The 15,935-nt window shown below is 50.9% G+C and overlaps 2 protein-coding genes across 4 annotated transcripts; one reads left to right on the top strand and one right to left on the bottom strand.

Moving 5' to 3' along the window:
- The first annotated feature begins 1,035 nt into the window (after window positions 1–1,035).
- Window positions 1,036–8,654, top strand: MNS1 (meiosis specific nuclear structural 1). The gene is made up of 10 exons (XM_063314504.1): window positions 1,036–1,050; window positions 1,257–1,502; window positions 1,978–2,105; window positions 2,441–2,543; window positions 3,575–3,804; window positions 4,461–4,677; window positions 4,755–4,862; window positions 5,025–5,282; window positions 6,149–6,274; window positions 7,917–8,654. The coding sequence occupies exons 2-10, from the start codon at window positions 1,260–1,262 to the stop codon at window positions 8,013–8,015; spliced, it is 1,512 nt and encodes a 503-aa protein (XP_063170574.1). The 5' UTR covers window positions 1,036–1,050; window positions 1,257–1,259; the 3' UTR covers window positions 8,016–8,654.
- Window positions 8,655–15,153, bottom strand: TEX9 (testis expressed 9). 3 transcript variants are annotated; one of them, XM_063314505.1, is made up of 11 exons: window positions 15,023–15,153; window positions 14,853–14,916; window positions 14,659–14,738; window positions 14,200–14,248; window positions 13,309–13,394; window positions 12,498–12,646; window positions 11,861–11,943; window positions 11,145–11,318; window positions 10,541–10,675; window positions 9,479–9,613; window positions 8,655–8,808 (listed from the first exon to the last, which is right to left on the bottom strand). In XM_063314505.1, exons 1-11 carry the CDS (start codon window positions 15,136–15,138, stop codon window positions 8,731–8,733), a joined length of 1,149 nt encoding a protein of 382 aa, XP_063170575.1. In that variant the 5' UTR covers window positions 15,139–15,153; the 3' UTR covers window positions 8,655–8,730. The 3 variants fall into 3 exon arrangements, with proteins under 3 accessions (XP_063170575.1, XP_063170576.1, XP_063170578.1); XM_063314506.1 differs by having other exon boundaries at window positions 13,309–13,391; XM_063314508.1 differs by lacking the exons at window positions 13,309–13,394; window positions 14,200–14,248; window positions 14,659–14,738; window positions 14,853–14,916; window positions 15,023–15,153 and having other exon boundaries at window positions 12,494–12,555.
- Between the last annotated feature and the right edge of the window lie 782 nt (window positions 15,154–15,935).

Here is a 15,935-nt window from a genome sequence, read left to right as displayed (position 1 = left end):
TTACTGTGATTATCTTCTGAAATTAAATGAGCCCCTTTTCCCTCAAATGCCACACATGCCCAGGAATACTGTAATATTCTGGGTCACAACCTGCTCACCAGCCTAGGTGTGCTGTTGTATGGCTTTCAGTAATTAATGGAAGAGAACATTGTCCACAGATGTAAATTGGGCAAACTTTTAATTTGACTCAGCAATCAATTAAAGCCCATAACAGCTGGCCCTGGATTACCAACCCTGCTTTTGGGTGCTGGAGAAAGCTTGTAGTTCTTTGCTCCCCGAGGAGCAAAGAACTACAAGTAGCTCTTTGGAACATGCTCCTTCTTGGGAAGTGGAAAAAAAGCAAAATAGAAACGGTCCCGCAACCCGGCCCCCCGGTTTCTACGGATAAACTGCTATTGCACCACGGTAAATGCTAAAACGAGGAGCGCGCCGTCGGGGGAGACACCCCGATCCCGTGGACGGGGCTTCTCGGTTGCGTCGCGCGGGCCACCGATGCTCCCCGGGCTGCCTGCTGTTTCTAAGCGGCCGCCCTCGCCCCAGAGGGGGAGTCGCGCTCCGAGGAAGGGCCCAGCGGCGACGCGCGCTCAGGCCCCGCCCGAGGCCGGGGTCCCTTTCGCGGCCGTGCTCCGTCCCCGCCGGGAGGGTCCCGCGCGGCGAGGCAGCCTGTTCCGGCCAACGCCATGGGACTGAGTCAGCGCGTCTGCGCCCAGCCTCGCTCGCTCCTTCCTTTCAAGCCCTCCGGCCCGGGCTTCTGCGTGCACCGGGGCGGAAGGGGCTGCCCCGCCGCAGCCCGTTTTCTCCGGCCCGATCTGCAACTTGCCACCGGCCCCAGCCCCGCTCGCGGCTCAGGAAAGAGGCCGGGGCGGGTTCGCCGCCGACGCCGCCGCCACCGCGGGCGGGCGGGGTGGGGCGGGGCGGGGGACGGGCGCGCAGCGCGTTGCCAGGAGACGCGGTGCGCTCTCTTCCCTCCCTCGCGGGGCAGGCCGGGGCAGGCCCCTGGTTTCCGCCGGAAGCGCGCCCGTTGCTAGGCAGCGCGGCGCCGAGGAAGAGGTGCGTCCGGGTCCCCGCGCCCTCCCCTGCCGGAGCTGGGCCTTCCCGCGCCCCCGCGAGGCGGTCCGGGGAGCTTCGGTGGGTACTGCCTGGCGGGTCCCCCCGGGGGCTGCCGGGTCCCCGCGCCCGGCGCGCTCCCGGACGAGGCGGCGGACGAGGGTCGGGGTTCTCGGCGCTCGGGCCGGCTGACGGCGGCTTCCCGGCAGGCCATGGCGCAGCAGCAGCAGCAGCAGAGCCGGCGGCGGCGGCCCACCGCGGCGGAGCTGATGGACCGCAAGCAGCACGAGCTGTACTTCCAGCAGATGCGGGAGCTGGAGCACCGGAAGAAGCTGGACCGCGTCCACCAGCTGGAGGTGATGTGGGAGGCCGAGGACCGCGTCCAGCAGAAGCGCGTCACGCGGCTGCTGCGGGAGGAGCAGCACGAGCAGTGCCTGGAGGCGGCCTTGCAGAAGGTGGGCGCGGGCGGGCGGCGCGGAAGTATATTCAGGAATATTCCCCGGCAGTGGAAGTCTCTTTGGGGACACAGTAATGTCTCCCCCTTTCTCTTTAAAGCCTTTACGGAAAATATGGTAAGGACCGATGCTGGAACGTTTCCCTGGTCTGTGTTGGTAGCTGCAGCGAGCCCTCTCGCTTTAAAAGCTTTGCAGGCATTCCATTGCTGCTCAAACAGAATAAGCAAAAACTCCATGCCCCCCCAAAAGAAATGCATACTGTTAAAAATATGAAGGTAAGTATTAATGCCAAAGTAATAACAGCTAACAAATTATCATCTCCTGCGCTGCACAATGAAATTAAACCAGGTATTTCCATTCTAATGACAGTTTTGTAAGAATTATTATCAAGCTCAACATCTACAAGACTTCATTAACCATCAGGCAATTGCAGAAAAGTGTACACAGGAATTTATGAGATTCTGTGCTTTGCCAGGCAGAAGAGAATAAAAGGCTGAAAGACCTGGAATTGCAACAGGAAGAAAAACTGGCAGCTGAATTAGCAAGATTAAACCATGACAAACTGAGAGATGAAAAGATGAGGCAACAGATCAGAGAAAACAGGTATTTCCTTCACTGACCACTTTGTGGCTCTTCTTATTTCTGATTATGTTGCTTGAAGCTCATCCTGATGGTTGGCCCATGTGAAGAAAGCCGGCTGCATATTGAGGGGCATGAAGAAGCAGTGGCTGGGGCCCACTCTGGCCTTAGGGAACAGAGGGGTGTGGTCAGAGACAGCAGGTCAGTCCCTAAATGTAGCTTTCCTTAACTGGTTGGCCTGCAGTTGGCCTGCTGTCTGTTTGCCGCTGTTACCCCATATGGTGCCTTTCGTGCTAATTCTTTAGGGGGCTCCTCAACCAAATAGTCATTTTCATCTTTTTTTGTCCACTTGTTTCTAGTATTGAACTGCGGGAACTGGAGAGGAAATTGAAATCTGCATATATGAATAAAGAGAGGGCTGTTCAGGTTGCTGAGAAAGAAGCTCTGAAATATGAAAAAATGGTAACTATTTTTGTGGAATATTTAATTTTGCGGCTCTTGATGAAAAGTTATAAATGCAGATGATGATGTGCTGTCTGAAAACCTGAATGATTTGTAGCAAATATTAGATACTGTGATGCGACAAAGATAATGTATCCAAAAGTTAATGTCTCAGACAAAGTTAGATGCAAGTTATATGTAAATAGAGGGAAAAAACAAAGCAAGTAAATGAATTTGTGTACCTTGGTAGAATGTGTACTAAAAAAAGGGAAATTGATATTGTTTAATTTTGTATTGTTATGAGCTGCCATGAATGTTTGAATAAACAGAAATAGGGGGTGTACATTCAGTAATAACTAAATATAATAATTTTTTAAGATATGTAAACGCTGGTAGAAAGATAGTAAGTGGTCACTGGCCTGAATAAATGTCTGTTGAAAGAATAGAAATTGGCTGTGCCCACTTTATTAAATGGTTGTGAGAATTGCTTGAGTCAGGAGAAACAAGAATTAGCTGAATGTAATTGGAAGCCTTTGTTGTAAAACAAAATATGAGAGGATCAAGAATGAATGGGTGCCGAATGGGTGTGGACTGAATGTGACCAGTACAAAAGACATATGCTGAGGTAGTTTGGTCATAGAGAGAATGAAAGAGGATCAACGTGCAAAACAAAGATGTGAAGGAAGAGGGAATGGGTTGACAAGAATGGGAAGATTGAGAAAGTTGGGCTGAATTATGATGATGAGATCTGCAGAAGGGAGGTGAGAATTTAAAAGGTAGTGTAAGAATTGGGAATTGTGTTCATGGCCAGTAGGGTTAGCTCTGTTCCCATCTTTCCTCTCTCTTTTTTTTTTTTTTTTTGCTTAGCAGTTATTACTCATTTTTGTGCTTTGTATAATACTATTTATTCCAAAGGGAAATAGCACGATGGGTATGCCTATTTCTTCAGGCACCTAATATACATACATATATACACGTGCGTACTAGGTACCTGAAGAAGTATGTATACTAGCAATGGCGTACTTGTTGGGGCCTCCTCATTGTGCCAACAGAAGGGGGATGCAGAGATCTACCGAGCAATGAAGGAAGAACAAGAAAGAGCAGTCAAGGAGAAGAATGCTGTTGAAATTAGGCGCAATCAGGAGAAGCTGCTCTATCAACAAGAACTGGAGAAGCAGCTGGAGGAGCAAGAGCGGCAGAAGCAGGCTGCCTACAAGGAGTTCCTTAGAGAGAAACTCTTGATTGATGAAATTGTGAGGAAGATCTATGAGGAAGATGAAAAGTTAGTTTAGATTATGTTAAACCTGTTTGGCTACACTGCTTGTACTTTCTTCAGTATGAATTGGCCTGAGAATTAACATGCCGGGGGTTGGGACTGGCATTTCTCGCTTCATGTTCACCAGGGTTTTGTATCATGGAGCCCATCCCTCCTCCTCAGATCCAAATCAGTGATTTGTTGAGCCTCTGCTTAAAGGCATCCAGTGGGGGGAGCTCTCATCCCTGGGTAACTGGAGTCATAGCTATGGCCCTGTTGTGCAAGGGAAGCAGTTCTCCAGGGACCTCAGGGCTGGCGGTGCCTCAGCCCATTCCCCCCCTTGCCTGAGGCACCTCAGAAACCTTTGGATGTGTTACTTCGTGTGGGAGAAAGCTTGGACTGTCTCTTAAGGCTGGTGGCTCCTTTCTTGGCTGGGGTTCTCGTGCTATAACCAGTCCTCTTTAGTTGTAATTCCCTTCCTTGTAGTCATAAGGAGCAGTGGGACTCCTGGAAGATCGTTGTATGGCAGCCAGCTGTGTGCCCATGCGGGTGCCTGCAACCAGGTGTACTTCAGAGTGTTCACTGAAGCAGGGGGCAGGGCAGGTCACAGAGGAGACCCAAGGGAAGAGGGCGTGCCAAGGGTCCCCCAGGAGCATTCCTGAAGCTGTGCACTTCTCCCATAGGGTGAGACAAGACAGACTAGAGAAAAAAAGGACCACACAGAGGTTCATTGAAGAATTCAAAAAAGACCAGGCCCTGCGGAAGAGAAGGCAGCATGAGGAGATGGAAGAGGAGAATCGGAAGCTCATGGAATTTGCTAACATGTGGCAGGAGAGAGAAGACACCCGGATGGCCAAGATTCATGAAAATGAGGAGAAAAAAAGAAAGCTCCAGCAAATGGTATTGAAATTGCCCTCCCGTTCCCCAGATTTGGTTGGGTGGGAGCTGCCTAAAGTTGCCTTTCCTCTTGCTTGCAGCTTGCAGAAGTTTTGAAAAAAGAACAACAGGAGCGAGAGGAACTTGATCAGATCAGAGCCGAGTTGCACTTTGAAGAACAAGCTGAGGCAGAGAGGAAGAAGGAGATGGTAAATGCCTTTGGCTCAAGTCCTATGTTGGCATGGGGGGCACCCGTGGGGTGGCAGGGGAAAAAGGATGCCTGAGGCATGTTACCGCAAGTCCCTTTGGTGCTGTACTTCTCACCAAGAGCACAAAAGGTGGTTGGGGCTGAGCTCTTGTTCCACATGCAGGAAGAGATGGAGAAGATGATCAGGCAGCGCATAGAGCTACGGAACTCGTACGAAGAACAGTTGGCCTCAAGGAAAGTGCTGCTGCAGGCCTTGAAGGAAGAGGAGGCGGCCTTTTGCCAGGCCATGTTGGCCAAATTCGCAGAAGACGACCGTATCGAGCAGATGAACGCTCAAAAACGAAGAATGAAGCAACTGGAACACAGGAGAGAAGTAGAGAAGCTGATCGAAGAACGACGCAAACAGTTCATTGCAGGCAAGGTAAGCTGGATTTCGGACACGCATTGCACAAAGTCAAAATGAATTCTAGAACCGGAAGAGGCTTTAGAGGTTATTTAGTCCAACCCCCTACTAATTGCAGGTTCTGTTAGGCATCTGTAACAGATGAGTATCCAGCCTCTGTTGGAAGACCTCTAGCAAGGAGAATGCACCACTTCTTCTTACAGTCTGTTCCATGGGTTGACAGATCATGTCAAGTTCCTCCTGATGTCTAGCCAGGACCCCCTTCCTTGTAGTTTATACCTGCTGTTTCTCCAAAGCTGCATATAGGACTCCAAGTGGGGTCTGACCAGGGGAAAGTCAAGTGGAAAAATCATTTTCCCTGGCTTGAATTCTGCGGTAATGTAACCCAAGGTTGCATTTGCCTTTTAGAAGCTTCAGTCTGGCTCATATTTAACTTGCAGTCCACAAGGACACCCAGATCCATTTCACACATACTGCTGCTGAGCCAGGTGTCTCTGACATTTGTCCTACCAGAATGCAGAACTTTACATTTCCCAGTATGAAATTCTAGTTCATTTAGTTTTGTCTCCTTCGTAAGTGAACATGAATGTAACCGTTGTGGCTAGTAATGGATGCTTTGTCTCAGCGTGCTGGGTGAACCCATCCTTTGAGCTGAAAGAAATCAGTACGAATAAACCCAGCCCTCTCCAAACCAGCATTTTGAGTAGAACGCAGGAGTATTTGCACCTACGATTCAAGCATTGTTGGGCACTCCAGTAGGCCTGGTTAGGGCATTCGAGTTCAGATTGCAGCCAGTGTTAAGAAGAGCAGCTGATATTTGACAGCCAAAGCACAAAACTGGTTTTGAAACAGAAAAGTGACACGCTTCAATTTTACTACCATAGGAACGTGAAGTAGAAGAAAGACAAATAGACGAGAGGAGGAAAGGACGTATCGATGACATCATTGAGGAGGAGCGACAGAAGCTTCTTAAAGAGCACGCAGTTAAACTCCTGGGGTATCTTCCGCGGGTAAGTCGTGGGCAGTCTGACGACAGAGCGGAGGCCTTCTGAGCTGGCTGTGTGCGGGAGGGCTTGTGCAAATACTGCTCTGGGCTGGGCCTCTGCCCCGAGAGGAAGGCCTGTTACTCTAGACTGGCCTGCTTCTCAAAAGGTGGAGAGGGCGGCTCTTACCTGAGGGGATGGATCAGGGCCAACTTGGGCAGGTCTTAGGGTGGGGGGGGGCAGGTGGAGCGAACAGTCCGCCTGACAACTCTGCACATGGTTGGAGCTGAAGGGCAAGGAGGAGACAACAAAAAATGGGAATGGGCTTGAAAGAGGAGCGGGATTAGTCGTTTTAATGGAGTTCTGCTTTGGCCCGGAGGAGGTGGTGGTGGTGGTGGTGGGTGGGAGGATGGGTGGTGGGCCAGGCCAGAGTCATGTCTCCCAATAAAGGCACGGAGGGGGCAGTTCAGGACTCTAGGGGATGGTGTCGGACACAGCTGCTTCTGGGTGGCATTTGTTCGATGCCGCTTTTTTCCTGTTAATCCAGTTTCCGCCCCCGCTCCCCTGGCTCTTCCCCACATTGGTTTTTGCTCCTGATTGGGGAACACCCTGCACACCCTCCGCTTTTGTCCCAGTCCCATTCCCCGTCCCTCTCTTTACCTCAGCACTGAGCTTCATGGTGAAAAGACTGAGGTTTTCCTTTCCAAACATAAATTGCATGGACAATTTCAGGAGCTGAAGGGCTCCTTTAATTCCACTCTGATTCTTCCAGATGAGCGGCCATTTGGCCCTTTGCTCCAGTACTCCAGATGTGCTCTTACCAGCTTTTGAGGAACAGAGTGCAACATAAGCCCTGGCTCTTGCCCGAGCCAAAATGCTGGCCCTTGGAGCCAGCGTTATCTTCGCCGGCCAGCAGCTGTTGCCAAGGATTCAGGGCTGTCCCGCCTTCGCTCTCCTCCGCCGAACCTTCTCTTCCCGTTATTTCCACTGCTCTCCATCCTGGCTGCGCTTCTTTGCTTGGGTTCCAGTAGGCCAGGACAGTCTCAAAATGGGTCATCTGGGACACAGAATAGAGCAGAACACTTCCATGTTGTAGCCACCTTTGGAAATTGCAAGGGAGAACGTGGGCAAGTTCTGCAGTGCCTCTCGCCCGTTTCTCCTCGTGGGGAGAAAGCATCCGCCCTCTAGCCGGGACTGTGTGTTCTGTATGCAATTCTTACATGGGAATTAGCCCAAAGACTTCAAATGTTTTCTCATGATGCGGATCCCGCAGTCCTGCACCCAAACTGGGTTCAGGTGGCTTGAAGTAGTGAAATGGCTACAAGGAGTATTTTTAGCAATCTTTCGGTGGGTTGCACTAGATCTGTAGACCAGATCCTACCCCTGCAGATCTGGGAGTGGCTGGGCTGCTTTGCCCTCGAGTTTTGGAAGGACGCTTGTGATAAAGTGGCAGAATGCATTTCTTGGTTCTCATTGATGTGAAAAAGTTGGGTATTTACCGAACCAGGATGAACTGTTGTTTTGAAGGGAGGGTTTTAAATTTAAAACAAAAGGGATGAGAAAAATGGCTATCTTGTTTGTATAATTTTAAACGGCTGTGCAGTTAAGTAGCAGTTTTAAAAATAGTTCTGATAATGCTATGTTGAACCTTTTCTTCTGTTGTGTCCAGGGAATTCTTAAGGACGAGCAAGACGTCAACATACTTGGAGAAGAGTTCCGGCAAGCTTACCAAAAGAGAACAAGGGACGGGCTTTCCGAAGGCAACTGAGTTTTCACCGCTTCCCCTTTAGAGTCCTCCTAGGAGCCACCTGGCCACAGAAGCTGCATCCGCTGCTCCACTGACATGATATCCCATCAGCTCTCTCTTGGAAGTCTGCAATTTTAGTTGACAGACTAGAGCTCTCTTTGATCATTCCAAGTGTTGGAAGCGTTTTTAACAAATAATTTGTAGTATTCTCTGCTAAGTTAGTGATTTAAAACAAGCCAAAGAAGCTTTTGTTATTGGGGCACCCCTGAATGTAAATAGCCTTCTTCAGTGGCTGCAGCTGTCATTTCTCCAGTTAGCTCCTACTTTTGATACGATGTCCTATTACATTTCTTTTATTATATTAACTGAAAAATGCTCCCGATCGATTAAATCATTTCCTGTACTTTTATTTTGAAAAAAAATCCTTTATAAAGCTACTTCAAATAATAAAAACTAAGGGACTCTCTGGTCTTAATGGAGTATGGTGAGCATCCAAATTATTTCAACAGCCTGGAAGTTTAACAACAGCTATAAATTAAAAGAGTGGCAAAGGTTAGGTTAACCTTGCTAAGTGATGAAGAATGAGAAAGCTTTTAGCAAAAATGTTGGTGGGAAGAGGCAAACAGGCTAAGTATAAAGCATATATTCTGCCTTTTTCCCCCAGAAAAAGTGGTTCAATTTCAGTGTTCTGAAGATGATCCACATCCCCTGTAGAGGGGTGATGCTGCACATTGCGTTAAGAATTGCCCCACTCCAGGGCCTTCATGAATTCCTCTTCAGTGAAAGAAAGCATCTTGGCAGATTCCACGTGCATCTGAGGAGGAAAACGATTTTCACTTGAGTAGGAAATCCTTACATCTCTCTCTCGCTCATCTTGCACTATCTGAAAAATAGCTCAAGTATGTATTTGACTGGCTGGCAACCCCTGTTGAACGATCCCCCAAAGACAGAAACCAGTTTCCACCTCTCAGCCAGCAGGACCCTCGAGACACTGCTACAAGAGACCATCCAAAGCTGCTCTATCTCCTGCGGTATCTGAGGTGGGAATTAGAGCCAGTTTTAGGGAGCTTAACATCTCTCATAGCCATCTAAAAGACTGGATCCTCTGCCTTGATTAAAAGTAGGTTTATTATGTATAAGCCACCAAGATGGTTATAAAATAAATAGGAAGAAATAACACTTGTTTTACGATTAACTAATCAAGCATTAAAATACTCTTCTGGTCAAAGCACAATTGAAGAATAACCTGCTGCTCTCCTCTCCAGTAGTTACCGGGAAAGAGGCAGCTGTCCAGCCATGTACTCTTCCCCTCCCCTCACAAACCCCCCCCAGAGATTCCTTGTAATTATTGTGGATTTACCGCATGATCCAGTTCATTATTGCTTTTCAACCTAGAGACTGAATTTCAGTCAAAACAATAGTGAAGCATGCTGCAGCCCTAATTTTAACCCAATTAAAGTTACTAGTAGCATAGGATAGCTTGCCTTTTGTCTTTTTAAAATGTCGATCAGTTTTAATTGTTTCTTGAAACCTGCCATTAGTTCTTCTTTTTGTTTCTCCAGCCTCTTATTTTCAATTTTTAGTTCTTCAAGTTTTTTATGCTCTTGGTTGACCACATCCTAGTAGGAAAGGAAGAACACAAAAAGGGGTACACCATTGTGAGTACAGCCCTTGGGCACGTCTGCAGGAGAGCATGGAAGTGCCATCCCTTAATGACAAGGCTCAGCCCTGCTGCACGAGTCACGAGCCCCTGCAGCTTTCTCAGACGGCAAAGCCCTGCACGGATGTGGCGCTTCATACATGGCCGTGGCTCAAAGGACCTGTCATCCTGCCAGCAAGAGAAGGAGAGCCCACAACGCCTGCACTTGCAGAATTGCCATCTCCTCATCAATTCTGAATGCGCTGCACAGAACAAATATGAATAGACCAGGCAGCAAATAGGAAAGAAAAGAGGGGGAGTTGTAATCAGGAAGCCTCCTGGATGACCTTTAGTCTATCCTACTGGACAGCAGACATGAGAGAAAAATGGGCACGTTTCCCGAGCAGTGTGTAGAAAAAGACGGGGCGGTGGGGAGGGGCACTATCCTGGGCCGCAGGGTCTCCCAAATCCACATTCCTTTGGGCAGCTTCCAGGCAGCCGCTGTTGAATATTTCTTAATCACAGAAGAATTTCAGAGGCTTGAGTTTTTAAAAAGACACCTCACAGGAAAAAACGTGGGGGCTACTTTTCTGAGTGGACCTTTGGTGCCTGGCTCTCTGGGTCATATTCTCAGGAACCAAAGGTTATGTCCTTGTAAGGTCAAGAAGCTCCTGAATGGTTGATGTACACAGGACAGAATATATTAATGTTGTGTACCAGCTTCTTACTAGAAGTCTCTGTAGTTGTTAGCTGGCTAGCTGGTTAGTCTGTTTATACTATGTTGTTTTACTTCCAGAAATGCCTGGTCTCTCATTCTTATTTACTTCTGCTGCATAAGCAATCTGCTACAGCTGCTGTCTGGGCCCACTAGCTCTCACCACCATTCGCGAGCATGCACCCCCCCTACCTTGTTACTCTGCTTCAATCTGTTCAGTTCCATTTTGCATTTCTCAGCCTCCTCGAGAGCCCTGTTCAAGCGAATGTCCGTTGTGCTCTGGGTCGCCGCAGCTTGTTTTTGTGCTCGCTTCAGGTTTTCCAGTTCCTGTTGGACCAAGTTAAAATAAGGCCAAGCCCCCTCAACTTCAGGGGACGAGCCCTTTGGTGCAGCAGCGGGAAGGAGCATCCTGACGTCCAGCCCTGCCAGCCCAGGAAAAGGGCAGCAACGGCGTCTCCGGTAAGCCTCGCCCGCCCTCCTCTGAGTGACGGCCCTTCCGCAACACGGGTGAAGCACTCAATGCCACTGCTTTTTTACAAACAAGCTGCAGAATCATTTGTCCTATGCTGAGGGTGTTCTATAGCTATTTGCTGCTTCCATTTTTTCTCACCTGCCTCAGTTGTGGGAAATTCACACTGGATAATTTATGTGCCTTTGGCTAAACTTGTTGCGAGCCCTTAGGACTTAATCCAATCATGGTTAAACAAACCAAGACTTAGCATGATGTGAGTCCAGCCCTGTGAGCAATTTCGTAATGATCCTTCCGAGGAAGGCAAGAGATCAAAATGGCTGTTACCTTTTCTAGCGCAGAGAGTTTCTGTTGCAGACCCTCGCTTTTTCGGCTGGCTTCCTCTGACAACATTTTGTACTTCTCTACCTGAGACTGGTGTAGGCTGGTTGCACGGTGCAGCCGTCCACGTTCTTCTTCGGCCTCCTTAAGGCGGCTGCTGAGATTTTCGTTCTCATCATCCTGTGGGCCCAAAATTAACAGCCACAAAAGAGGTGGAGCCATGTTGGGTTAATGCTAATGTTCTTCCTCTGCAGCTCTACCACCTTTTTTTTCAGGATTCCCACCTTCAGAAAAGCCCACACCCTGCTTGGATGGTGGTCCTTGGGGCTGAGCCTGTCTTTCAGAGACATTCTCCTCCCCGCAAGCCAGGCAGATCATGGAGACACATTTGCTGTTTTATTTTTGAATTTTGCCACCGCCCATCTCCTCCCTGTTTTCCTTGGGAGGGCCCTTTTTCTTCTAGGGACATTCCCCACAACATCCACACCAAGCAGCAGGTGAGACCACCCTCCTATTTTCTGCAAGGGAAAAACTGGAAGGCTGGCCATCTCATGAGGAGCTGCAAGTGTGAACACAAATGGGATTATCACAGAGGACTTCAGGCTGGTGAACGTGAGACAGTACCTTCATGTGGCAGATCACCATAAAGTGCAACCTGTTGCTTAGTACAAGCAAGTCACCGTCTGTCTTTGGAGGAAAGTTAGCGGTGCACCTGCTCTTACCTTCTTGCTACACTCCTGCCCTGTGGCATCCAGCTCCTCCTGCATCACACGCAGCTTTGCCTTTAGGAACCGGATTTGGGCCTCTGCAAATTGGCAACAGTTACACTTAGCAGTCTAGCTTAGTACTTCTTTCTAGACCTGACCTAAAAAGAACCTTATTTTTAGCCACGCTTAAAAAAGCCACTTTGGCCGTAGATTAAATATGCATGTTTTGAAACTAGCAATTCTTCAGGAAGCCAAAGGTGTTCTATGAAAGAAACTGAGCAGCTACCTTGAAGCCCTCCGGAAGATTTTAAATCTGGAGTACAAAATATTGTTTCACACAACTCCACCTAAGGAGGAGGAGCTTCACACACAAAACCCATTCCTGCCCTTGGAAGGGCTCCTATCCTAAGCGGGCCGAAAGGAGACACTCTGGCAGGCCATGCAAAATGCACAGCGTGCTGAAACACTGATTTCCTCATAACAGGAAGCCTTGCAAAATGCACACTTGCGCTCCATGAATGCAAGAGTTTAATGAAAAATCAGGGCTTTTAGATGAAAGACCAGCTCCTAGAAGACAACTCCCCCTTCTACAGAAAGAAAGCGACAACTAATGAAAAACGAGACCCCCCAACAGAACAGCCTCCTCACTTGCCTGCTCCAAGTTCACTCCCTGTCCTTGGGATGAGGTTATCTTCCAAGTCAGGCAGGGCTCCTTCAATTCTCCCAGTTATTTTTGTCAGGGAGCAGCCTGGGGCTGCAACATCAGGAGTGCTTCTGACATCCCGCAATCTTGATTTCGTACTGTAAAGTTGAAAGCAGTATCAAGCAGAACGTGGTAACAACAATACTGCACGCTTGTGGCAATTCGACGCAACACGAGTAAGTGAAATTTATCTACGGTCACAGAACAGCATTTTGTACAAAACAGAGTACAGCAAAACGTGGATAAAGTATAACATTAGAATTGTAACTTAGGGAGCTAATCACCACCTTGTGAAAGTGATCTGATCCACTTTAATCCAGAATCATCTGCCAGCCATGAAGACTGAGCAAAGTTCTGTAACCTTTTTAGAAATCTGTAGAGATCTACCACCAAAAAGAGCCCATTTTCCATGGAAATATTAGGGAGTGGTCCAACAAATGTGAGGGGGATTCCATGAAACACCCTGCTCAGGGAGGGAGATTATCTAGAGAGGGGTGCTGTCATCCCTCCCCTCCACATTTAACGCTCTCTTCCCTCTGCATAAAAAGGGGGAATTATTCAAGCCTGGGAATGGCGGCATAAGAGATGGACTTGGCTCTCTTGACCTCCAACTAATGCAACCTACATTACCATTTGCCCTTTTCAGGCTGCTGGATAGAAGTAGCTGAATTCAATTACAACTATCACACTATGAAAGCCACAACATCCCAGAAGGTGCCAATGCCTATCGTGCTTATGTGCTCAGCTCCACATTCTATACCTTAGAAGAGATCTTTTCCCCTTTCGTCCAGTCAGCGGCCTACCCCGAATTGTAGGTGCAGTGCTGGATTTCTTCTTGTGTAGCTGCTAAAGAAAAGTCAGAAAACCAATGTTTTTAGATATTCAGCACGCAAGCTAGTTCTTAACGTTGTTTTCTTTATGAAAAATGACTTCTTTAAGGCAGCCCTGCATTGTCTACCAGTCTAGTCTTATCCCCTAGGGAGTCATGTTTGACTTCCTTTTCAGATCCTGGCCCAGGTCAAAATGTCTCTTAAGGCTCATGGAACAGGCCAACCTGAGTAACTTGGAGGTAACATGGAATAAGCTGTTGTCAGCGCCAGTGGCTGAACTCTGTTTCATAGAATTAATTCTGCTCAGCACAGGGCCTAGTAGAGTATTTCTAGCCAAAGACCCTCCAACTTCCAGAGAAGGAGAATTCGCCCCTGCCTGTGGCAGCCTGTGCGGCCATCATTTGCAGCATAGCCACAGCATCCTCAGCAGGTATGGCACAATCCTTCCACATCTGCTTGTTAACTTTATTTAATCAGTGCGTATCACCAGCTATTGAATGGGCAGCTAACAATGTTAAAAACAAATAAAAACAAGTACAAATAAAAGCAAATACATATACAAAAAATTAAAACACAGTAGTCACGAAAAATCACAAACCATTGTTAACACAACCAAGAGATGGGCTCCACACAGCTGGGGCCCCAGGCTTGAGCCTTAAGGAACACCCAGAGTGCCTACAGACCTGCTTTTCTTAGGAGGTAAGGCTGGGTTAGAACTCTTCAGCTCCCCCTGCCCCCCCCACCCCCAACTCACAAGTGCCCTACTGGCTTATAACTCATTTCTCTAGAAAGATATAAAATGAAAATTCTGCTTCCAGCACCTTATTAACTTCAAGAGGAAGAGCTGACAGTTCAGGAGAATTTAAATCTCTGGAAAGAAAAAAAACCGGCAGTGACAGCTTACAGTTTTGGGGAGAGTAAAGCATACCAACTACGTGTTTTATTTCTTCATAACCCTCAAATTTGAGGGGACTGAAGGAGGGCTGCCACCATGAAACGGCTGCATCTTTTCGTCATCTGAATTCAAGAGGGGCCCCGATGGGACAGGGCCAACGTTAAAAGCAAGGGGCGCGGAGACCTCCCTCCGGTTCCCCTGTGCCCTAAATGGCAGCCCCAGGAGGGACGCGGGGGCAGCCCCCCCTCGATTCCGGGGAAACTAACGCTCTCGCGAGCCCCAAAGACGAGGGGGCTCTGGAGAAGCCAGGACGGGGCTGCCCTGCGGAGCAGGAGCCCGGCCCCCCAGAAGCAAGGGGTCCCGCGTGCCCACCCGCCCTCCGTACCTCTCCTCGGCGGCCGCCGCCGCCTCCGACGCGTCCTCGCGGGCCGGGATGGGCCTGGCAAAGGCTTCCTGTTGGTCCCTCTGGCAGGTGGGCGAGAAAAGCACGCGGGCCGTCAGAAGCGGAACCCCCGGCCGCCCAGCCACTCCCTCCGGCCACCAGCGCCTCCGGGCCCACTTCCGCGGCCCCCCACTCACCATGACCTGATCGGCCTGCCGCACCAGCGCCGCCGCCTTCGCCTCCAGGGCCGCGTTCAGGCGCCTGCAACGGGACGGGACGGGACGAGACGAGACGAGGGCGGGCGGTCAGGGCGGCGGAGCAGCCCCGGGCGCCCCCTCCCCGCAAGCCGCTCCGGCCGGCGCCCTACCTGTACTCCTCCTCGCGGGCCAGGAGCGCGGCGGCGGCGCTGCGCGGCCTGGGCTGCTGTTCCGGCGGTTCCTGCGCGACCCGCCCCGCCGAAAGCCGCCCCGCCGACCCCACCATCGCCGCGCGTCGCTGGGCAACCGCACCGCTCCCAGCATGCTCGGGCTCGCTCGCCGCCAGGCTTCCCCGGCCCCCGCCCAGAAGGCGGGCCTTTCTTGCGCCCCGCCCCCGGCCGGGGGCGCAGCAGCCGCTTGGGAAGCTCTCCGCGGTCCCCCCCCCTTGGCCCTCCTCCCGTCCCGCGCGAGCAGCCCCGGCCGGCCCGGCTCACTCATGGGCCGAGCGCTCCTCCGCGCCGGCCGGCCGGCTGCCTTGGGGCGCGGGGCGGGCGCTCGGAAGGCGATGACCCGCTTCGCTCTCGCCGGGCGCCGAGCAGCCCCTCCGCCTTGGCCACTGGTCCCGCCGCGGACCCTCCCGCACATTCTGCCCGACGCGCCGTGTCCGGGCACCGCGGCCAGAGCCCTCTTCGGGGCCCCGGCGGCTCTAGGGGGCTCCAGGGGGGCGTGGTGCCCGCGGGCCCCGTCCGCCCCCCCCCGTGCTTAGGGGGAGCGCGTGGGCCCAGCGGCCAGCGGCTTTCCTTCTAGGAGCCCCGTGGAGCCCGCTTCCGACCAAGGGGGCTCCCTCACGCACAGCTTGGCTCCGAACCCCGCGCCCGCCTCTGCCGATCCCCTCGGGGGGTTGGGGATCGCCCCAAGCAGACGCCGGACGAGGGGCGGCCCGATCATTCCGGCTTTGCTCCAACGCGCGGGAGCCGCCGCGGCCCCTCCCTTGGCCCGGGGCGGCGAGACGGGCCGCTCGGGCCTGCCGTTCCTGCTCAGCCGCAGCCCCCGAGGGAGCCGCCCGGCCCGGCTGCCGCCCGC

Source organism: Candoia aspera, chromosome 13 (assembly GCF_035149785.1).
Source record: "Candoia aspera isolate rCanAsp1 chromosome 13, rCanAsp1.hap2, whole genome shotgun sequence".
NCBI lineage: Eukaryota > Metazoa > Chordata > Lepidosauria > Squamata > Boidae > Candoia > Candoia aspera.
The sequence above is the reverse complement of the archived record's forward strand: the minus strand, read 5'-3'. Positions and strand labels throughout refer to the sequence as shown.

Bases quoted from the DNA above. Each gene is read 5' to 3' on its own strand.
- MNS1 (XM_063314504.1), top strand. From the start codon at position 1,260: ATGGCGCAGCAGCAGCAGCAGCAGAGCCGGCGGCGGCGGCCCACCGCG. The intron at 3,805-4,460 runs GTTAGTTTAGAT...CTTCTCCCATAG, and splicing joins ATCTATGAGGAAGATGAAAA to GGTGAGACAAGACAGACTAG. The intron at 6,275-7,916 runs GTAAGTCGTGGG...TGTTGTGTCCAG, and splicing joins TCCTGGGGTATCTTCCGCGG to GGAATTCTTAAGGACGAGCA.
- TEX9 (XM_063314505.1), bottom strand. From the start codon at position 15,138: ATGGTGGGGTCGGCGGGGCGGCTTTCGGCGGGGCGGGTCGCGCAGGAA. The intron at 10,676-11,144 runs GTAACAGCCATT...TTGGTCCAACAG, and splicing joins AACTCTCTGCGCTAGAAAAG to GAACTGGAAAACCTGAAGCG. The intron at 8,809-9,478 runs GCAAGCTATCCT...TTTCCTCCTCAG, and splicing joins ACATTTTAAAAAGACAAAAG to ATGCACGTGGAATCTGCCAA.